Below are 24,895 nucleotides of genomic sequence, written 5' to 3'. Positions count from 1 at the left end.
TAAAACCTTCTTTAAAGAAAGTTTCTGTTGTTCCTTCTAGTATAAGTTCTGATAAGAAAACTGTTAACATAAAATCTGATGTTAAATCCGCTGCAAATGTTAACAAACCTAAAAAGGCCAAAGGATCCAAGCAAGTCTGGGTCCTTAAAACTAATATTTAGTGGTCTTTTTGATTGCAGGGCAACAGGAAAAATATTTTAGTTCTGGACAGTGGATGTTCAGGACATATGACTGGAAATAAGGCCCTGCTATCAGACTTTGTGGAGAAAGCTGGCCCAAGTGTTTCTTATGGAGATGGCAACATTGGAAAAACTTTGGGATATGGCAATATCAATCTTGGGAATGTCATTATTAAAGATGTAGCTCTGGTCTCAGGACTTAAACACAACTTACTGAGTATAAGTCAAATCTGTGACAGAGGTTATCATGTTGATTTCTTTGCAGAACATTGTGAAATAGTTAGTAAATCTAAAGGAAAAATTGTTCTGAAGGGATTCAGGCGTGGTAACATTTATGAAGCTAAGCTTTCAACAAGTTCTGATGGTTCTGCAATCTGTTTAGTGAGTAGAGCCTCAACTGAAGAAAGCTGGAATTGGCACAAGAAACTCTCTCATTTAAACATCAACAAGATAAATGAACTGATCAAGAAAGATCTTGTGAGAGGACTGCCAAAATCAGTGTTTGTTCCTGATGGTCTTTGTGACTCATGTCAGAAGGCTAAACAAAGAAAATCTTCGTTCAAGAGCAAGACTGAATCATCAATTCTTGAGCCTTATTATCTACTTCATGTTGATCTATTTGGTCCAGTGAATGTCATGTCTATTGCAAAGAAGAAATATGCGTTGGTCATAGTAGATGAGTTCACCAGATACACATGGGTGTATTTCTTGCACACAAAAAGTGAAACTGCATCTATCCTGATTGATCATGTCAAACATCTGGATAAATTGATCAAAGATTCTGTGAAAATTTTGAGGAGTGATAATGGCACTAAATTCAAGAATTTGATAATGGAAGAGTTCTGCAAAAATCATGGAATAAAGCAGGAATTTTCTGCTCCTGGAACTCCACAGCAAAATGGAGTTGTTGAAAGGAAGAATAGAACTCTAATTGAAGCTGCACGAACAATGCTTGAAGAAGCAAAGCTTCCAACCTATTTCTGGGCTGAAGCTGTGCAGACTGCTTGTTTTACTCAAAATGCAACACTCATTAACAAGCATGGAAAAACACCATATGAGATGGTGAAGAACAAGAAGCCAAATCTCAAATACTTTCATGTATTTGGATGTAAGTGTTTTGTTCTCAAGACTCATCCTGAACAGCTATCCAAGTTTGATCTAAAAGCTGATGAGGGAATCTTTGTAGGATATCCACTTTCTACAAAAGCCTTCAGAGTCTATAATTTGAGAACAAAAGTAGTCATGGAATCTATCAATGTCTCTTTTGATGACAAGAAGATCACTGGACTTGAAGATTGCATTGATCATGATAAGCTGAGATTTGAAAATGAAGATTCATATTCTGATACCTCAAGTCCTGATACTGTAAATTCTGATGGATTAAACTCTGATGTTATTGAAACTGTGGTGACTACGTCAAAGGAAGATGCACCAATGCAGGGGGAGCATACTCAAGATATTATCACATCTCAAGAAGCATCAGAACATACATCTGGCTCTTCAAATTCTGATTCGTCAAGTTCTGATAAGCCAAGTACTGACAATACTGAAAATCTAAATACTGAAGGATCCAACTCAGAGAGCATAGTTTCAGGGGGAGCATCAGAAAATGAAACCAAAGACAGCATGAATCATGGGGGAGCATCCAGTTCTAGAGAAAATCTTCCATCTGCAAGGAAGTGGACAAAATCACATACACCTGATTTAATAATTGGAAATCCTGAGGCAGGTGTCAGAACTAGAACAGGTACTTCGAATGAATGTCTTTACAATTCTTTTCTCTCTCAGTCTGAGCCAAAGAAAGTGGAAGAAGCTCTTCAAGATGCTGATTGGGTGCAAGCAATGCAGGAAGAGTTGAATGAATTTGAAAGAAACAAAGTCTGGACCTTAGTGCCAAGACCCAAGAATAGATCGGTTGTTGGTACAAAGTGGGTATTCAGAAACAAAACTGACAGTGATGGCATAATTATAAGGAACAAGGCAAGGCTGGTTGCAAAAGGATATTCTCAATAGGAGGGAATTGACTATGATGAAACATTTGCTCCAGTTGCTAGGTTAGAAGCCATAAGGATATTCATGGCTTATGCTGCTCACAAAAAGTTTACTGTCTTTCAAATGGATGTGAAAAGTGCTTTTCTCAATGGAGAATTGGAAGAGGAAGTATATGTTGAACAACCTCCAGGCTTTGTAGATTCCAAACATCCAGATTATGTCTACAGGCTTGATAAAGCACTTTATGGACTTAAGCAAGCTCCTAGAGCATGGTATGAGACTTTAGCTCAGTTTCTTCTGGAAAGTGGATTCAACAGAGGAACTATTGACAAAACATTGTTCTATCTCAACCATGGCAAGGACTTACTTTTGATCCAGATTTATGTTGATGATATTATTTTTGGGTCTCCAAATGACAAACTTTGCAAAAAGTTTGCCAACCTAATGCAGTCAAGATATCAGATGAGTATGATGGGAGAACTTAGTTATTTTCTGGGCCTTCAAGTCAAGCAGAGTGAAGAAGGAACTTTTATTTGTCAATCTAAGTACACCAGAAACTTGCTGAAAAAATTTGGAATGCAAGACTGTTCAAGTGCATCCACTCCCATGGCCACTGCAACAAAACTGGATAAGGATACTGGTAATTCAGTAGATATTACTGATTACAGAGGTATGATTGGCTCACTTCTCTATCTAACTGCTAGTAGACCAGATATCATGTTTGCTACCTGTCTTTGTGCAAGATTTCAAGCAGATCCAAGAGAACCTCACTTAACAGCTGTAAAAAGAATCTTTAAGTATCTTAAAGGAACAGCTGATCTAGGATTATGGTATCCTAGAGAATCAGATTTTAAATTAATAGGTTACTCAGATGCAGATTTTGCAGGTTGCAAAATTGACAGGAAAAGCACAAGTGGTAGCTGCCAATTTCTTGGAGGCAGGTTGGTTTCTTGGTATAGCAAGAAACAAAAGTCAATTTCCACATCAACTGCAGAAGCAGAGTATATTGCTGCAGGAAGCTGCTGTGCACAGATTCTCTGGATGAAGAATCAGTTACTAGATTATGGGTTAACGTATTTCAAAATCCCTATTTACTGTGATAATCAAAGTGCTATTGCTATGACAGGTAATCCAGTTCAACACTCTATGACAAAGCACATCAGCATCAGGTACCATTTCATCAGGGAACATGTGGATGAAGGTACAGTGGAATTGCATTTTGTTCCCACAGATCAACAAGTAGCAGATATCTTCACAAAACCACTGTGTGAAGCTACCTTTTCAAAATTGGTAAATGAACTTGGAATGATTTCAGGTTCTTTCTCTAAATCTGCTTAAACTTGTTCTATGTTATCAGACTTTATGATCAGTATTTACAGAATTAATCTCTTTGTATATTCTGTGCATTAATTGATAAATGTCTTTAAGTACTGACTGTTGTCTGATATATGTTTCTAAACTCTGATAAGTGATATGTCTGTTTCAGTAACTATTCAATCCTATGAGGATAACTGTGCTAGATACTGACCTACTAGTCTTCAATAAACAAATGATCCCATGAAAGAAGTAATTATTTCTGTGGAAATCTTATGACACAAGCAAATTCTGATAACTGAGCTTAGTTAAGTTTACTTTGTATATCTTATTACTAAGTCACAAATTAGAATGATGCTACTCATCTGTTTAAGTTCTGATTCTAGTAAAACTGCTGAATGTACTAAGTGCTGATAAACCTCACTTATCAAAAGAAGAAGAACAATAATCAAAGAATAATATCAGGTACTCCTTTGAGATCTAGAGTAAAAATGTGAAAGGGACGACCCAAGTGCATTGCTGGTATTAAGTAAATATGCATTAGAAAAGCAAAATATTTTCTTGGTGACTTTTCACACTCTATGATTACTGGAGAAATACTCTGATAATAGCATAAATTCTGATAAACAGTCGTGACTCACTTACACTGAGAAGCCTTTGTAAAATAGAATTTCAAAAGATGCATAAAATTAGCACAAAAAAAAAACAGTAGAGGTGAACTCATGCATGAACTCATTTATCAGTAGGTTTCAGGATAATGACAGCTCTTTAGCAAAATTTTAATTATGACTTATTTCTAAGATGTACTGAAGTAGATCAGACTTTACTCTTTGTCTGTTATTTAGCTTAATGCACACACACATCACTCCATATGAATGATGAAATTTCTGTGGTGGTCTATGTTATTTTAGATCAACAGTCATTGTGTCACTTTTGCACAAATTCTGAGGACAAGTTTTAGTTACACGTTCTGATGATTAAGTTCTGAAGTTCATAACTAAGAACTTGTATGAGTATTTACTAAGATAGATATTCCTTGTTCGAGTTAAGACATTATGTTCTGATGACTGTTAAGTTCTGGTATAGGTCTAAGTTCTGATTTTTCAGTCTAACCTTTTACTTGACTTATCTGTGAGTAAAATTTGGTAACAGTCTCAGATTAATTTCGAAATGTTGAAGTGGAAGATTAATAGTCTATGGTTAAAACATAATGGCACTCGTCCTTGAACAGTTCACTCTTGTTACATGTGTACATTCCTTTTCCAATGACTGTTATTCTTTTTCAAGGTCTAGGGAGACGAGGTAGAATTAATTCTACCTGTCTGCATTCAATATCTTTGTGTCACTTGGCATTCTCTTGCCTATATATGCAACCACTTCACATCAGTCTTTCCATCACATTCTTCTCACACACTTATCCTCCTTCTTCTGTCAAAAACACAATGGTTCTATACAACATGTTTTTGAACACACAAACCTTCACAATGGAGCTCAGTTGTGTCGAGTGGCAGCAGGAGTGGCATATAACAGCCATTCCTGAGGAGATCTGGGACTCTGTCCCACAGGAGGTGCTGGCTCACCTTCTATTCTTCGAGATGGATTACCATCGCCATCTGGAGCGCCTGGAGGAGGAAAGGCGGGAAGCTATCCGTCAGCAAGAGCGAATCATTCGACTCGCTATCTTGTTTGTCGAAGATAGGAAGAGGAGGATGACTTAATCTCGTCTTCTTCCTGTTCTTCTTCATCCTCAGCTTTGTCAGGCTTCTTAGCTAGGACTAAAAGCTGTTGACGTTAGGATTAGAAGCTTCGGGAAAATCTTGTATTGCTGTAATTTCTATTTCATATATGTATTGACTTGATATATTAATGAAAACTGTTTTTACTTCAAGATTTTGTCTCTGAGTTATTTTATCTGTGTTGTTAAATCCTGCTTGATATTCTGATGACCATTTAAATTTGTCTTTATTTAAGTTCTGATTCTTTGTCAGCACTTATTCATCGAAATTATCTTGGTCATTTTTAACATGATTCATTTTCAGAATATTAATGTTGCAGTGAAAAACAATTCAATCAGTGCTAACGGTTTCAATTTTGAATTAAACCTGTGTCTCTTGATAACTGAAATGGTTTTTCCTTGAATCAAGGCAACTGGATAAGTAATCATTCCTGTTTTCTCGAGCCCAGTAACTATCCGTTATTACTGCATGTCTGACAGGTGTCCAACGGTAACATTTTTCTTCGAGTATAAGAACAACAGAGAGAAGATTTTTTTAATCTTTTACTTTCTTTATACTTTATCTCTTTTCTTACTTTTACTCTCTTTCTCATTCTTTCTCACGTTGGTTTTTCATACAGACATTATCTCACACACCTACCAGGCATACTTGAATTTCAATATTTTTTCACATGGCACCAAAGGATTTAATCATTGATGGAGCAAAGTTTGTTCCAAACAACTATGCTGCAATTCTTGATCATGCTGAAGCTCCATCTGAATTGCATTTTGTGCAAGATCTTCTTGCACATAGTGAGGTTGGGTACGCCTTAACTCAGCCTGAATTATTTTCAAGTCAACAAGTTCTGCGGTTCTGGAGGACTGGAGTTTATGATGATGGTGGTAAACGAGGAACTCCCAGTATTATCTTCCAAGTGGGTGATTCTTCCTATGTAGTCACTCCTGGTACAGTACGAAGAGCATTACATCTTCCAGAAGATTGTACCTTCTCTATACCAGAGGAATCAGAACTTCGGGGGTTAATGACTGATTTGGGATATGAAAAGAGTCTGACGAAACTTGGACAGTTGAAACGGGCTAATATCAGAAGAGAATGGAGTTTCTTCTTCGATTGCATCACCAAGGCTTTTGGCAACAAGTGTTCAAATTTTGATGCCATCCCAATTCTGAGTCAGCACATCGGGTATGCTATTATCCATCAAACTCATTTTGATTTTGCAACTGGAATAATTGGTTTTATTGGGGATAGGATGACAGAGGATCGAGATGTTGTTTATTTTGCTAGATTCTGTCAACTTATTTATACGTATTGTACTGCTGAACCCCAGTTAGTCAGCACTCAAACCCCACCTTTTAAGGTTGCAAAAAGGTACTTTAACGACCTGATAAATGCTGACACAAAGAAATCAATGGTGAGACAATTACAGATTCCTCAGTCTGTGAAACATATTCTGGTAAATGCTGATCCTGCTACTTACAAATCTGTTTACTCAAATGTTCAACCAACTCACCATAACCAAAATCCATCAACCTCAGTCCCTACCTCTCATTCTACTCAACCTACCCTCAGAACTTATCTCAAATCCTATCTCTCCACTTCACAGACTGCTCAACCTTCTTCTTCAGCACCTACTGTGAAGCCTACATCCTCTAAGCCAAAGAGAACAAAGACTGTTCCTCAAAAATCTCAGAAGAAGAGGAGGATTACTTTGAGAGATGAATCAGATTCTGAGGATCAGATTCCCTCTTCAGAACCTATGATAGATGAAGCTGAGAAGGCAACTTCTCAGAAGGATTCTGCAATTGGGGGTTCTAGGCTTCTCAAGAGGCTTAGACGTATGACGGTTCCTGCAACTCCCAAGGAATCCAAATCAACAAGGAAGTACAAGAAACAGAGGGCACAGAGGCCAGTTTCAGATGATGAGGAGGAAGCAGCTAAGGAAGGGGATCAGGAATCTCTGATCTCACAAGACAAGGAATTTGCTCCAGTCACTTCTTCTCCATCAACTCAATCTCAGGAACCTGTATCTGACAAGGCTAATTCACCTTCTATATCTCTTGTTGATCCAGGCACAAGTGCTGAAATTGATATTCAGAACTTGGTTGTGCCTGAAATACTTTTCTTAGAAGCTCCAACAGCAAATAATCCTTCCACAACACCTGTTACTGATGCTGTTCAAACTCCTGAGTTATCACTAACACCTTCTCTGCATCAAGATGATGATCAGATTTTAGGTGAGCATCAGGATATGGCTGTTGATCAGAACTTAGTATCAGATCAGCAATTAGAGGATGTTGAAGCCTCCATTGCTACTCATACAGTTGTCTTATCAGAAGATACTGATTCTTTAAGTTCTGATGCTGCAAATGTTGGAGATACTGGTGAAGCTGCTACAACTGTAGATGCTGATGAAGCAGGTCCTTCAGGACATACTCCTCCTAAGTCTGAACTGCTAAAGGAGTTTGTTATCAGGGATGCACCAGTACCTTGGAGTGAAACTCCTGCAGGTCAGGAGTGGACTAAGGAATGGAACTCAATTTCATGTGTTCCAAATGCTTTACATCTTGCTGAGCACTTGACTAAAGCTGATGAAATGTTACATTCTGATGATTTTAAAATCCAGCTTAGAGTCACTGCATTGAGTACTAAACATCTACAAGGTCTTCATTCCAACACTCATGCAGAGCTACACAAGATTCAGGAGAACTTTATTAAACAGGAACAAGTTTGGAAACTTGATAAGAAAAAGTTCTTCCAACCTACCATTGACAGGGTTGCTTATATTGAGAAAACTCAAGAGAAGCAACAAGCTCAGATTGATCAAATTCTGACAAATCAAGCTTCTCAGCAATCGCAACTTACTGAAATCCAGACCTCAGTGGAACTACTTATCTCTCTTTTATTACCTGCTGATGCCAAAAAGGGGGAGAAGGTAATTAAGTCCAAATGCAAAACCAACAAGTCACTGCAAGGAAAGGATGATGGAAAAGATGACCAAGGAAACTCTGGAATGGGTGGTGGTCATAGTCAAGGTAGAAGGTTTACATCAAGACAAGCTAGTCATAGAACACGTTCTGATACTGGGAAAAGAATAAGTTCTGCTGCTGGTAAAAGGATAAGTTCTGATGAACTTCTAGATCTTGATGAGGAAATGTCAAGACAGTTATTTCTTCAAGAAAATCCAGGGATGGACTTGGAAAGTTTAAAGGAAGAAGAAGTCAGACTTAAATCAGAGAAAGTCACATCTAAATCTGAAGCTTCTGGTAAAAAGTCACTTCCAAAACCTAAAGGCATTGTGATCAAAGAAAGGATACATACTGAAGAAACTTTGGCTAGATCACAACCACAGATAGATCCAAGATCGAAGGGTAAAGAAAAGGTTGGTGAACCTATCAAGCCTTATGTACCTCCTGAGGAAGAAGAAATTACTGATGGAAAAGATAATCTTGCTCTGACTTCAAGAAAAGTTCTTAAAACAACCTCTGACATGGCTCAAGTTGTTCAGAGTCAAGAAATTGTAAGTTCTGATATTCAGAAGAAGCAAGTAACCTCTGACAGTGCTCAAGTTAACTTGATATCAGAAAATAAATCTAAAACACTCCTACCAGGATTCACTAAAGCAAGACAGACTCAATCTTTGAAGACTACTTCAAGTGGTTTTGAAGCAAGAGTAGTTACTGGAAAGGAAGCTAGAGATAAAACTGGATTGGGAAGTGCTGATGAAAGAAGAGTACACAACACTACCGATGATCCAACTTCCTTGAGTGAACCAGGTATTGGAGCAACTCCTGAGAGATTGAATCAACTAGAATCTGTACAGATGGTTTATCATACCTTCTTGAAAGAATACATCATGTTGTATTTCATGACAGATGGTAGGGTTTATCATATAAGACAAAATGCCATTCCATTGAAGTATTTTGAAGAATTGGAGCATGTATTATTCTTACTTCAAGTGGATGACAGAATAACAGAAACTGCTGTAAACTACTTAAAGGAACAGATTCAGAGACAGAAAAGACTTTATTCTGTTAAGTCTGACAGCAGATATGTTCCAAAGTACAGAAATCACAATGGTGATATTGTTGATATGAAGCCTAATACTGCACAGATCAGAACATATCTTGGTATTAAGGGGCTTGAATTCAATCTAGAGTCTAATAAAGCTTATGTCATAAGACTAGATCGGGAGTTGAGAAAAGCAAAGATTAATGATCTCAGAGCTGCAATATTTCAAACTGGTGAAGATACTGCAGAGCTTAAAGATGTCAAACGGAGAATGATTGATGAACTCAGATATGCTGAGAAATGTTTGTTGAAGAATTATCTCAGAACAACTCCTGACATCAGAGAGATCAGAAAATGATGAAGCCAAGTCGAAGATCTACAACTGCTTAAATTCTGATATTTATACAGATTGAAGTTGTTATCAGAAGTTGAATTGGTAAAAACTTTAAGGACTGTAAGTTGTAGTTATCTTGTCTATTTCTCATGCATCTGTACTTAATGTTTTTGACATCATCAAATATCTGTTAAACTTGTATATTTTGTTAATTTACAAGTTGGGGGAGATTGTTAGATATATTTGATAATGTCATGGCTAATATGTTTTATGTTTAGATTTCAGATCTTATTTGAACAGAACAAATCAGTACTTAACTGATCAGTACTTATACTGGAAGTCAGAACTTAAGGGATATCAGTACTTATGTTATCAGGAGATAGATATCAGAACTTAAGTGCTGAAGGACGATCAGATAAGGACAGTAGCTGATTAAAGTTAAGAAGATCAAGATAAACATAAGAAGAGATATGCATGAAGAAGGAATTCTGTGAAGAATGGAATACTTGGAATAGAAGATATCTGATTGATATATTTTAGGAAGCAGAATTATATTCCATATCAATTAGCGAATATCTTGTAACTGTGTAGTATATAAACACAGACATAGGGTTTACACTATAAGTGTTATCATTATCGAGAATATTATTTAATATAACTCTAGCAGCTCTCGTGATATTTTGTTCATCACTGAGAGATAACAGTTCCAGATTGTAACAGAGTTTATTGTTTAAATAAAGTTTGTTTTCTGTTACATAAGTTCTTGAAGTTTGATTTGATTGTAATAAACACTGTATTCACCCCCTCTACAGTGAAAGTGTGACCTAACATAATATATATGTATATATAATATTATAATGTGTAATATATAAAATTCTAATATTATATACATATATCTTTAATATATATATATATATAAATAATAATTCGGGTTTTTTTCGGATTACGGGTTCGGATCGGGTTCGGATAGAGTTTCAGATTTCGGATCAAGTATCGGATCGGTATACCTAATATCTAAATCCAAATCTAAAAATTTTTGGGTTTAAAAATTAAATCCATATCCAAATCCAAGATTTCGGGTTCGGTAAATCCAAAATTTCGGATTTCGGATCGGATATCCCCCGGATAGGATTATTTTGCCTATCTCTAATTTTTAACTTACAAGTTATCTGTATGATAAGTCACGGACTTGGTACGACAAAGTTTGGGGAACACAAATAATAACTTGAAACTCATGCTATGTACAAATTTCTTTTAATCTATCCTATAATATAATAGCCGGAAATGGAATAGAGATAATTTGTATCAACGATTTGGTTCAACGATAATTCCCTAATTTTAATTATTACAAAATAGATAAATAGTGTTATATATCTAATAAACTACTAAATTATTAAACTACTAGTAAATATAGTATACTTATCCTACTAAACTACGAATATTAAAGGATATAAATAATAGTATTACATATCTGCTAAACTACTAAATTGTTAAACTACTAGAAATAGTCTATTTATTCTACTAAATTACGACCACATGTTATTTCATTATTTTTATTATAAAAGTATAATCATTATATATTTATATAAATTTTATTTCTTTTAAATTTGTATGAATTTTTTTTCATACTATTGAAATTTATAAATTTGATCACATGCGAAAATTGTAAGAAAATTTGGTAATTTAATTGAACATGTATCTTTTTTCGGTTAAGCTTAAGAATACTCATGTATAACTTGTACTCTATTTACCAGCACTCAAGTCCGTACACCCATCTCCAATTTTGTATCCAAATCTAAAAACCCTACAAGAATCGTATATGACATAAAATTAAGAATATTACACTTGGATTTGCAGACGTATCCGATGTCTCCTCGTGGTGGACTGGGACAAAATCAGAGCAAGCAAAATGGTACCGTGAATTACAGACGAAGAAAAAAAATGAGGAAAGGCTAAGAGAAAAAATAATTAAGAAAGGAATCAAGATGCTTAACCACTCAATTAGTAGTAAACTGGAAAGGACAAGGACCAAAAACATAGCACAAGAGAAATAAAACTGAAGAAGTTTCACACAAAGATTTCACTTAAAAAAAAAATAACCATAAATCCTCCAAAACTGGAATCGGATGAAAATCTGCACATGGTACATTAAATCATATCATGAATCGGAAGAAACAAGAAGTGCATCCCAAATTGTGTCCATGTCCAAAGACGGCATTCTACTTAACTGATCTACACCATCAACATTCTCTGCACAGAAAACCTGCTGTGGCCTTTTCTTCTCATTTGATATCACTCCACTTTTGACCTTTAGCTCATTAACCTGGATTTTTTTGGTAACTCTCGACTCCTCGTGCATCTTCTTAGATGTTGATGATCTCACCTCACTTGCCTTGTTATTCCCAGACTTTGTCTGCAATTTTGCTTCAAGCAGTGCTGCAGTGCTGCCATTCATAGAATTGGCTTTAAGTTGGTGCTTCTGTTCTGGAAAATTTAAGTGTGCATAATCACCCCTTAGCAGATAAGCAGCTGTGTCATATGCAACAGCAGCTTCTTCTGCTGTGTCGAAAGTCCCTAACCACACCCTTGTCCTGTTTCTTGGTAATCTTATCTCTGCAACCCATTTTCCCCAATGCCTTTGCCTCACTCCCCTATACAGCTTTGTAAACGATGGCTTCTGGATTCGTCTCCCCGAGTTTATCATAGGCTGAGTTTTTGTGGCACTGAGCAGGTAGTCACCAAGACCTTTAGGCATGTAATTATTTAGCAAATTCTGATTTATCCTCAGACAATCTGAGGTGGCCTGCCCCTGATCACTATGCTGAGAAGTTGGGACCAAATGGTTTCTATTGCATTCAAATATTTCAGATTCAGATGGCTGTTTAGATGCATTCAAAATCGAAGGATCGTTCCAAAACAAACTTAGATTTGAGAAGTTCATATCAGTACTTGGTGAAATCGAACTTGGTTTAGAGACATTATCATCATTAGTAAATTGACTTGACTGAGGAAAAAAATTAAGAAAATTAAGAGGAATGCATGAACTTTCTCCAGAAAAATCGGTCCTTGCGAAGTCTGGAATGTTACAAGTACTCAAAGTTTCAACACAAGACTTATCATCCACCGGAGAAGTAGACTCTGAATTGGAATGAAGAATGTCCCAAACATTGGGATCTGTAAAATGATGTGACCCTTGAACTAAATCTTGAAAATAAGAAGGCAACATCAGTTCCTTGGGAAGAAAGGTTTCTACCTTAGGAAAATAATTATCCATGATGAATGTGTGAATATGAGGATGAAAGAAGAACAAACAATGAGTAATGCAGTGAACAATAGGATACCAAGTGACTGCAATAAGGTTTGAATTTGGCTAACTTTATATATATACTAGTCTGTAGAAGCCTGATATAAGCTATTTCGAAGAACCTAACTAACTAAGTATTAAAAAATGAGGTGGCACAGCTGTGTTAACAGAACAGGGGAAGGTAAATTGTGAATGAAGTCACATCTAACTGATGACTGGTCTAAGATAGTTGAGGAAAGTAATATATCCATGACCATATATAGCGGGTTTAGGTCCTCTTCCATAATTTATATTTCGCGGATTAAGCGTGATAAGGTAAAAATTCTAAATTTTCCGTTCTAAATATAATTAAAATAAGGATGAGTCCCTTTTATAAAAAGAAAAAGAGAGTTATTATTCTTTTCTGCTGATAATAAATACGATAAGATATGAATCGTATAACATGATATATATGCACATAATACTAGTATATTCCTTGATCAGTTAAGCATTCGTGCTACCCAACTCAGTTGAACTAGTAGCCAATAGAAATTTGACAAAATCATGAATTATTGTCCTCTTAGCTTAATATGTCTTTTAGGGTTGTCATGATGAATGTATATTCTTCCATGACAAGGACCAAAACCTTAATGGTTTGATCTCTAGCTAGGCTAGCTGCACTTTTTTATTTCTTTAATTTGGCTGCACCACTGCTAGTTCAGCTTTTTCCAATTACTATGTAAATTTCTATAAGCAATCCTCATGTTCTTGTCTGTTTGTAGCTTTCTATATTCAATCAAGAACTACAACCACACACACACATAGCCCTTCAAAATGTGGTCCATAATAATGATTAGTTGGAAGTTAAAGAAGTGTAATACATTTTTAGTTTTCAATATTATCATCAACAATGTGAATAACTTAAAAGGGCTTGTGAAAATAAGTATAAAACTATTTAAACAAGTATGAGTGGGGTGTATTCTAAATACTAGTAGATCCAGTATTCAGTAAATGGTCCAAATCAATGAATACATTATTTTGGCTTTTCTCTGGCATCTCTACCTGTCTTTTTAGAATGCTTTGGAGACACTTTACCAACTCATCATCTCCAAACTCCAACATCCTTGCATTAAAATAATCAAAGATCATATAAGAATTTCAGTATTTAAGTATTAGTTATATAATTTATTTTCATAGTGTCTGTTTGCATCCTCCTTAAGCCATATTGCATAAAATGGCCCAATAGCTTCCTCCAAAAAGGTTAGTTCACCCTTTTCACTGCTGATTAATCAAAATTTAATCAAGAATATCATAATATTACATGTAATCTTGGTTAAATCAGATATAATTGTTGTTAATATCAAAATATGTGATGAGATAACGTAACCATACTATCAAGGTTTATGTCTTCTGGTCCAACCTGAGTTGGGACATATGTTTAAATAAATACACATTTGTAAGACATATAAGTTTAGTTATTTACAGAAAATATTGATAATAAGGTCTGCACAGGTATTCTCGTGTACTGAAATATTGATAATAAGAATAAAAGTATTCCTTGACCAAGCAGTTGTATGTTGTAAACTTACATTTCTATTAGGAAGACAACATGGTATGCTTAAAATTTAGATAAAGAAGAGTCAATGAAGCCCTTGTTGTAACACAGGAAATACTTGCACAGATAAACATTTATCATATCATAATAACATACAATAAACGAAAAGGAGCACGCTACTCGGAAACAAATTAAACAAAAAAAAGAAAAAGGAACAGTACGTCAGTTGACTTGTAAGGCAAAGTCCAAGTGTCACGAATTTGGTGATTAATAATGGTTGCCACTAATTTGTAGACTACATTTTTAGTATGTAACAGAGCCTCGTCATTTTCCTTTTTGTTAAACACGCTCATCTGCATTATGTTTTTTCCGATCAAGTTCCAACTCTCGACCTGTAAAATAACGAGATTTATGCCCTTAAACCAAAAAATCACTGGTTTACATTTTTTTTCTTGTTTTGTCTTTTCTTCAACCTTCTAATTATGTATCTACCTTACCTTGTTCACTCCAACATATATTATTTTTCAAATGCTCTTTTGCATGTAAGGTTGGTTATATTAAATATTACATAGGACAACTGCAACTACTTTGTTAAAGGTGTTGTTATATATTGACTTTATTAATTAACTATACATTTAAATATATTATCATCCTAAAGATTGCAATGCCACTAACATTTGTACATCAAAATTTTATAAAAAACTGTGTAAAGTACCACAATATTATGCATACAAAATTCAATGTGCTATGATTGTTATAGTTTGACTAAACTGATATTTAAAATTTGGCTAATTATTTACACTTCATACATACTCATCTGACTTTATCTAATAAAATCATTAAAATAAAAAACCATCCAGGGCCAATTACCCCTGCAAGAGAGGATTAGGGATTATGATCCTCCAATTTATACAGGTGGGGGTGATAGATGGGGGACTCAATATCTCGTCCTAAACAGTAAAATTAAAATCGGTCGCGGTAAAATAATAGATTCGGGGCTCAAAATCTTATAACTAGTCACGAGATTCAATTCGAGTCTCAGCCCTCAGGTCATTTTGAAAACCTAAAAACGCCTTTCCGAATATGAAATCCAATCCTGGAAATAAATTAGGTTTGTTCCATCATCCTTACATTTGCTAAACTTTGTAATGACCTACTTACAAGCATGAAGGAGCACAAAGTATAGCTGTACAGATAAGTTAAACAGGTTGACCTCTGTAATAACAAAAGCCATGTAAATTATTAAACAGGTTGACCTTTTTAATAAGAGAACTTGTGACCACCTCTTCTCCATCTCCATGGGAGAAAATCTGCTCGAATTATAAACAATAGTAAGAGCACAAGCATAAAATCATTAAAAATCTTAGTACATAGACATGTTGACCTTGTTCGAAATATTTATTAGTAATTATTGTTGAATAACATATGTAGTTCAGTAGTAAGAGCACAAGCATAGAATCAGTCAAGAATCTTCCTAAATAGTATTATATAGGTTGACTATTTCTGGAACTCTTACTAACTTATAACCACCACCTCCTACATACAAAGAACCCTCCCCGACATATAAAGAACTTCATAACCTGTATTGCACCGGTACGCAGAAAAACCATTCTTAAACTAGTAAATCAACACAGCTTGCAACTATGCAAGGGCTTCAAGCTTATTAATTAATTGCAACTTGCAAGTCGTATAACCGAAACATTAAACCTTCGATAATATATATCCTTCAACAGAATGACCAGTTTCAAGATACAAAGCGTCACATTTGAGTGGGAGTAATTCAATAATCGATCAAAGCTTCTACATATAGCAAAATAGTCAACCACAGTGTCCTCTTCTGATAAGAGTAAATATTACAAAAGAAGATGATATACTTCAGCCTAACCCCCAGTCATACAAACTAAAATTATATGCACTTTAGTATTCAACAGACAGCTCACATCACAGATAAGGTTAGCACATTCTGAATCTGAAGGCATCAAGAGTTCCTTTGTTGCATTACATAGTTAACAATAAAAGTTTAAAGTTATATAAAATCAAATGAAAAGGTTTCAAGTTAAATTTATCATCTGTCCAGCTCTTCGGGTATCATGATTCACTCCAGCCTAACCTCTAGTGTTATAAACTAGAATTTCTATGCATTTTGGTATTCAACAAACGCTGACATGCACCAATATTGTCAATCATCTGCACCGACAAAGGTTTAAGAATCTACTTCATCATATAAACAATAAATGTCTGATCACATACCCTCACTGTGTGCAATATGTAAACTTAACTGTTGACAAGGGTTACTTCACAGCGAGAAAAGCAGAGGGGGCACTTTACTAGCGAATGCGTGAAAAAGCTAGGTAACTCCTAGTGAAAATTAATAATGTCCTACTCTGGACTCATTATACAGTTATATGATACCTATTACCTTTTGCAGGTATGTATTACTTGGTATTAGCCCATCTAAATTTGTACAACAACATACAAAAAAATTAGTGTTTTGAGACAAGAAAATCGTCCACAAAAGTGTAAGACCCATTTAGTGCCCTATCGGGGTTCCTATTTCAAGGGCACAACACAAAGTACAAGTAATAATATATATATAATTTTTTATCATATTCTTTATGAAAAGATAGATTACATTTTTATGATATTGTTCGTAAATACATAAATAAATAAATATATATATGTATATATATAAATATATAACAAAGTTATATGTAATTACTAAATTATACATTAAAAAAAAGATATATGTATTAGTAGAATTTAATACATTCATATCTTATATATAAATATACGTACATTCAGATTTATCTAGAATCAAAAAATTGATAAAAATGTGCAAGAGAGTACAAAAAATACACGGAACCATTTGGTGTCCTCTATGAGTTGTTTTATACTCAGACATGCGAAAATACACGATATAGAAGTACACAACACGATAGTCAAGTCTACTCGATAAAAACATTTAAAGTTATGGCATCAAGGCATTTTTTAAAGGCTCTTCATTTAAGAAAAAAAGGCATTCTGAACCCATGTCGTCTGCTTCTAGGTAGTCATACACGCTTAGTCAGCAGTCCAAAACTTGGTACGTATGGGATGTTGACGAATATTAATGTATGTTCACCAAACTTTAGATTAGTGATGGCTAACGAAAGAGGAAAAACCCGGAGTTTGATGGTTCTTATTAACAGATTTGGTATTTCTGGTTTCAAGGAGATTGTTGTTTTTATTTATATTTAAATGTTTTATGTGGGATAGGTGATTATTTATGTTTAATTGAGACTTTAATTTATTCATAATGAGCCCTTTTGGGCCTTAGTCTATTAGGTTATTCTAATAGTTTGTTATTATCATAGTAGTATAGCAATCCCAAAAAAAATAGACTATTATTAAGCATGGTCTTACGAGTTGTGATTCATAGTATTTGCTCCCTTCTGCAATATCGAAAACCCAGGGACAGTCTACATTTATCTTTTTCTTTTTTTAATTCCATGAATCTTTCTTTCTTAATCTTGTACTAAATTAAATACACCAACTCCATACTTGCCATAGTAATAGATCAAATCCTAAAAGTCACCAACTAAGCAGTCATTCCTTGTCATCCGTAAGTTATCTAGCATAGTCAGAGTTTTCTCTGTTTTGATAATATTACGTTATTCTCTCAACTTTCTGTAGGACCTTCAGGCCCTTCGTATTCTATTGTAATACCTCTATAGCGAAATATTTGAGAATTGATATCAATACCAGAGTCATTTGCCTGTAGGTCCAGATAGTGAAATTAATGGTTCTCTCATTTTGAATACTAACCATATTATTCATACAGCAATCAGCTAAAAAATATCACGTAAGACCTAATTTTACATTTTTCCAGCATACAAAACTCCACTGAGATAAATTTAATTAATAAGTATAGTTATATGAAGTCTGAACACTAAATATCAATTATCGCAGTTAAAATAAGCAACGTGGTTAAACAGTGCAGGCTGAGAAACAGGCTCAAGATAAACTTTTAAGATGTGATATCATAATGAACAGTGGACAATAACTACACAGCTACATACTTCTTGAAATATCTATAAACTTATAATGTAAAAGAAGCCGCATATTCATATTACATGGCCATAAGGCCCATATGCTTCATTCATGTTGCCATGAAGAGCTATTAATTGAAAAATCAAATTAGACCTATCACTATTCCATTACAATAAGTTTTGATCATAAACACGTACCGGTCAAGAAATAACTAACCAGAAGTCAAAAGCCATAGATCAAAACTCATGATCCTAATTTCCTAAACCAAAGAACTTTTAAGGACATTAGTCGTGCAACTAGTAGCAGCAGTTATTAGGCTCTCACCTTGTAACTTGTAACCGACTCATTAAATATGTTTCCTATAAAAAACTGCAGATTTGAGGAAAACTAAAATGCAGACTCGGATCCTCTCATCTAAGCCTATCTTCCTCACAAGGAATAGAAACCAAAAGGAAAAAAAAAGTAGATATCGATCTTGGAAATAACCAGATGATTCTTATATCTCTTAAAACAGAGTAATCATGTTCATATGATCAACTGAATTAAAACATAACACTGAGTACCACATAGAAAAAACACATAAGACACTGGTGTCTTCAATTTACTCGCATTAAAGAATCCAACAAAAGATTCATACGATTCATGAAAGCCGAATAATCCCTTATTTCTTGGTGCTTTTACCTCCAGCATCACCACCACTCCCCCCAGCTGCTTTCTTCGCCAGTTTTTCCTGAAGCGCTTTTGCGTCCCTGTAATACACATATAGTAAACACCCTCAAGATCATTTGTTCCTTAACGAATGTAAGATAAGAAGACATAGAACAATACAAATTTGAAATATACCCCGACCAAACTTAAAAACGATAAAGATCAAATCTTTTCGACAAATTCAAGAAAGGAAGACAACTCAAAGTCACAAAAACAAATACGAAATACCCCCATCAAAGTTAACAAAAAAGATCAAATCTTTGTAATGGGCACTCAAACCAAACCTACATAAACAAATATAAAACACCCCTATCAACCTTAAAACAATAAAGATCAAATATTTTCAGTGAATTCAATAAAAAGAAGATAAATCAAGATTATAGAAAAACATACACACACACATAATAAAAGAATAAAAGAACAGAATACCTTTCACGGCGTTGTTCAGGGGTCAAGCCATCATCTTTACCCTTAGCTTTGCCACCAGCACGAGCATTTGCTCTTTCACGATCCTTTTCTCTCTGATTACCCCGTTAGATCTTATTTAATTAAGGGAAACAACAATAAGATTATAATTTTACAATTAATAACTTTGTAATAAAAATGAAGGAAACTATTTAGCAAAAAAAAAGAGAAGAAAATCATCAAGAAAACTAATAAAACAAGATATAGAATTGAAAGATTGAAGGATATGAGTCATTGTAGAGCACTTGGGGAAGGCCTTTGGGGTGGATTAATGAATGATATATATGTGTGTGTATTTTGAGGGGCGAAAACTGTTCCAAGTTTATAAGAAACCCAAGAAGAAGAAGAAGAAGAAACAGATTTTGATGCGAGTGGTTTGAGCTGTATAAAAACGACTCTTTCAGCCTTGTTTGGGCCTTCACTTAAATTTTGGGCCTAATTATTAACACGTTTACTTTACCTTAGTTTGGTCCCATTTAACATATCTATCTATTTCCGTTATCTATCTATATACTATACTGTACATAGTAAACGAAATTTTAAAATTTGACCGTTGTTGACGGAGAAATTTGGTAGTAACAAAATTCGAGTTTCGTAGCCGGAAACAAGATCTGTGATGGTGGTTTTTTGTCGGAAAACGTGAACAATATTTAGTGGTTGTGATTATTGGTAGCTGATATTGCTTATGGTTAGTGGTGACTCATTTGCGCTCTCACTTCTAACCCCTTGCAATTTGCCTACGTATCCCTATTTATAGAAAATCAAGCTAACGTAGTTTTTGGGGAACAAGAAACCAAATGGGCTTAGATCTCTTGTCCCGATGCCCAGTAAGAAACCTCACTACACCATAGATTGGCTTTCACAACCACATTTCAAAAATTTCTTTCAAAAACGTTGCTATTGAGATATGAGTTCATGTCTATTGCAAGGGGTTTTAAAAACATTGCAATTGAACCAACAAATTTTGGAGGTTGTTACAAAAAGCATGCTATTGCAATGCTTTACGTAACCGTTGCAATATATAGAAGATTTGGGCCAAAGATTTAAGCGGGCTTTCTGAAATTTCAGTACACTTGCAAAATATTAACCGGGATTTCTATAAAAAAAGTTTCCCGGCTAAAGAAAAAAGTAATAAACAGATAAAAACACACACACAGTCTCAAACACAAACACACACTCTCAAGCACTCTCAACTCCCCGACACCCGCACACTCTCAGACACACAAACACACACTCGAACTCTCAGACGAAGGAGGAGATTTAAAGCTCAGAGGAGGAGATTTAAAGCTCAGAGGAGTTTAAAGCACGAAAGGTTCATTTTTCCCCAAATTTTCTTTTCTAGAAATGTTCATTTTTTGTAGATGGGTGTTCGATTATTGCTAGATCGGTGTTAATTCATGCTTCTTTATTTATGTGTTCACTCAATTGATTGTTAATTAGGGTTTAATTGACTGTCAATTATTGATTCTTGCATTTCATTTTACATGTATGTGGTAATTAGGGATATTTGGGTATTATTGTTACATGTATGTGTTTAATTAGGGTTTATTTTTAATATTCTGTGTTAAATTGGATTTACATGTATTTGTTAAATTTAAGTGCCCTGTATTTTTTGTTTTTAATTTGGTCCACTATTTAAGTGCCCTGTTCTTTTGTTTTTAATTTGGTCCACTGTTTAAGTGCCTTGTTTTTTTGTTTTTAATTTGGTCCACTGATTTTAAATGTGTTGTTTATGTGAAATTTTGTAGAACATAGGTTTGAAAAGATGAAATGGATATTACGTCCTAAACAAAGTGAAGAATATCGTAATGGGGCTAAAAAAAATTGTTACGAATGCATTCTCTAATTTCGGTGTTGGAAATGAAGTACAATGCCCCTGCAAGGACTGTAGTAATCGCTTTTGGTACTCTATAGATGATGTGTATGATCATCTAGTCTGTAAGGGTCCTTATCCATCATTCGTTGATTGAATATACGAGATTTCAACCTCTAAGTACCAAAAGAAATCAGATCAGGGCAGTGACAGAGGGTTTGGGTTAGGTAATGATTTTGATGAGATGATGGATAATGCATATAAATATAATGATGATTGTAGAGGTAAGAAGGGTGTTAATCAGGACGCAAGTAAATTTTATCGGCTTGTTGAAGAGGAAAAACAACCTTTGTATCCCGAGTCAAAAAAATTTACTCATTTAGGTTTTATACTAAAGCTTTACCAGTTGAAGTGCATTCATGGATTTACCGAGTCCTCCTTTACTAATATACTAGAGTTAATAAAGGACGCCTTCCCCGAAGTTAATCTGCCTTCATCTTTTAACACTGCCAAGAATATGATCAAAGAGTTAGGTCTAGATTATCAAAAAATTCATACACGTCCGAACGATTACATGTTATATTGGGCTGAAAATATAAATGAAGTTAAATGCAAAGTATGTGGAATTTCAAGGTGGAAAATTATGGATAATGACACCAGGGATGTTGATACTAGCAGTACGGGAAAAAAGTATAACATCCCAGCAAAGGTGATGCGATACTTTCCGCTGAAACCAAGACTACAACGCGTATTCATGTGTAAAGAATATGCTGAGCTAATGACATGGCATGATGTAGGACGCATCGAAGACGGGAAGCTAAGGCATCCATCCGAAGCCGAGGCTTGGAAGTCACCAGATACTAGATGTCCAGATTTTGCAGTTGAAAATCGAAATGTTAGGTTATGATTAACGACAGATGGTTTCAGTCCTTACCAAACTATGAGTTTAACTCACAGCACCTGGCCAGTTATCCTGGTCAATTATAATCTACCCCCTTGGTTGATTATGAAACCAGAAAACATAATTCTTTCAACTTTAATCCCCGGACCTGTGTACCCTAGTAATGAAATAGATGTTTATATGCAGCCACTGGTTTCCGAATTAAAAGAATTGTGGGATGTGGGTATAGAAACTTTTCTGATGAAATATTCACATTACGTGCGAGCTTACTATGGACCATAAGTGATTTTCCGGGGTATACAGTTTTATCAGGTTATAGTACAAAGGGTAAACTAGGTTGTCCAAACTGTCATTATTGCACATCGTCTACCTATTTGAAGCATAGCCGAAAAGTCTGTTATATAAACCACAGAAAATTCCTTCCTGTTAGGTCTCAATATGTTTGTAGAAGGGGGGTTGAATACAAACAATACCGTTTAATCGAATAAAATACGGAATAAAAAAGGTGAAACAAAATTCAAGTTAAATAAAATTATTATTAAACTTGAAAGGTGTTACAACAACGGTATCGTTTACAAGGGATTAATCTCAAATCAATTATTACAAATCTAGAATAAATTCGACATGAACTTTTTCTATTTTTGCAATAAAAGGATCAAATGCTAAAAGTGATTTGAGATTAAGTTCTAGGGATTTCGATCCGCTAGATAGTTACACAAGAACAAGAAAAGTATTTCTAGTGGATTGGATTTAACAATAAATACTAGAAATAAATGATCTGTGAATTTGGAATAATTTCTCTGCAGGTTTCTTTTGTTCTGTGTTCTGCTGAAAGATATTCAATGCTATGCTCTGATGATGAATTATGTTGCTTCTGCTTCTTTTTATCAAACAGCCGAATAGAATGAACTGCAATGACAATCCAATTAGCTCAGCAAGACAATCCATTTGAACTAGAAAGACTTTCGGTAGGACTATCAGATTTCCAGTAGAACTTTCGGCAAGACCATTGTTTGTACTAACATGACTTTCGGTAGGACTATCAATTGTCATACCGATTGTCATATTAGTACAATCAGATTGTCTTGTTGAATTTAAATAGATTTTAATCCAATTTAAATTCTGAAAATCCTTAATATCAATTCTGAATTAATTAATCAATTAATTTAATTAATCAATAAATTAATCTTTGCAGATATAATTTATTTTAATTAAATTATATGACTTAATTAATTAATAGAGAATTAATACTGATCTTGAGCAGCAACCATTCTTCTGAATATCTTCTGAAAATCACTGAAAATTATGAATCAATTCCACCACTTCAATGTTGACACTCGATGTATTGTCTGGTTCATGAGTGACTAACTTCCGTGACGTTTCTTCATGCCTTGACCTTGATACTCTTGATTTTCTTCAGACTAAATCCTTGTAATTATTTGATACCCTGACGAGATCTCTATCACTTGATTAAATCCACAATCTTGATTTATATCACTGAGGCTTGATCAATTGCTTGAGCTTCTTCCAGTGAATTAAGTCATCAAGTCTGTAGAAGAACAATGTTACTTAATCCTTTGACATATGTTACTCTGTGAGATCTCTCTGACGATAGATCCACTATTTACTTATTACATTCTTATTTGAGTTGAGTTAAATCCTCGAATAAACAAATAGGCTATGCCATATGCCTTTCAATCTCCCCATATTTGTTTGTTAGACAATAACAACAAATACCTAGAGGATAACTCAACTAACAAATAAGAAAAAGATATAAACAGTAATGCAAAGTAAATAGCAGAAAAGTTTTGGATTATATTTAACATTTTCCAGATTCCAAACGAAATTTACAAGTGAATACAAGATAGATGTTCCTCTAGCCTGAACATGTAACTACATTAGTCTATCTTGATTCATAAAGCTCTAATCATATTACATTGAGTTTTGAGCTAATTGAATTCAGTTGTCTTCTCTTCCGACTTCACCTTCTTCCAACTCATCACCTTCTTCCAAATCTTGAAGCAACTCCTTGTCAAAGACACGATCCTTTTCTGAAGTGAAGATGTCTGGCCTGACTGGTTGAACTCCAACTGTCTTTAGTTTATTCTTGAGTTGATTGTACCTTTTAATATTCTTTTCATAATAAGCTTGAATCAAATCAGCTGCTTGAGTTTTCAACATAGATGAATATCCAACAGTTCTTAGGTGATGTTCCATCCAGACCAGATGCTTAGCTGAGTAGTCTTTAAGAGATTGTGAATCGAGCTGGCAGATTTGAAGACAGTCAGACTTAAAGAATCTTACCTGATGAGGATTGTTGACCACTTGAGGACTAGCCCTGCTGGCAAACTTTTTGAGTCTTTCTCTAAGAACTTCATTCAATTCTGAGCTTCTTTTGACTTTGTTGAGAAGAACCCAAATCTCTGATAAAGAACGATTCTTAAACAGATGAAGTGACACCTTGAAAGATCCTTCGCTCTGACAATATACAAATATGCTCATCTCATTTAGTGATCTGTCAAAGGCAGCTGTGATCCTTGAGACTTCGGTCTTTATAGCATTCATGTACATGTCATTG

General features: G+C 34.7%; 1 protein-coding gene across 1 annotated transcript; it reads right to left on the bottom strand.

Moving 5' to 3' along the window:
- Positions 1–11,549: 11,549 nt before the first annotated feature.
- On the bottom strand, positions 11,550–14,252 carry LOC141661695 (ethylene-responsive transcription factor ERF062-like). Its single transcript, XM_074468701.1, has one exon. The coding sequence runs from the start codon at positions 12,835–12,837 to the stop codon at positions 11,722–11,724; it is 1,116 nt and encodes a 371-aa protein (XP_074324802.1). The 5' UTR covers positions 12,838–14,252; the 3' UTR covers positions 11,550–11,721.
- Between the last annotated feature and the right edge of the window lie 10,643 nt (positions 14,253–24,895).

This window comes from Apium graveolens, chromosome 5, assembly GCF_009905375.1.
Source record: "Apium graveolens cultivar Ventura chromosome 5, ASM990537v1, whole genome shotgun sequence".
NCBI lineage: Eukaryota > Viridiplantae > Streptophyta > Magnoliopsida > Apiales > Apiaceae > Apium > Apium graveolens.
Note: the sequence above shows the minus strand (reverse complement) of the source record. Positions and strands in the feature narration are given on the sequence as shown.

Excerpts from the sequence above, each read along its gene's own strand:
- LOC141661695 (XM_074468701.1), bottom strand. The coding sequence starts at position 12,837 with ATGGATAATTATTTTCCTAAGGTAGAAACCTTTCTTCCCAAGGAACTG.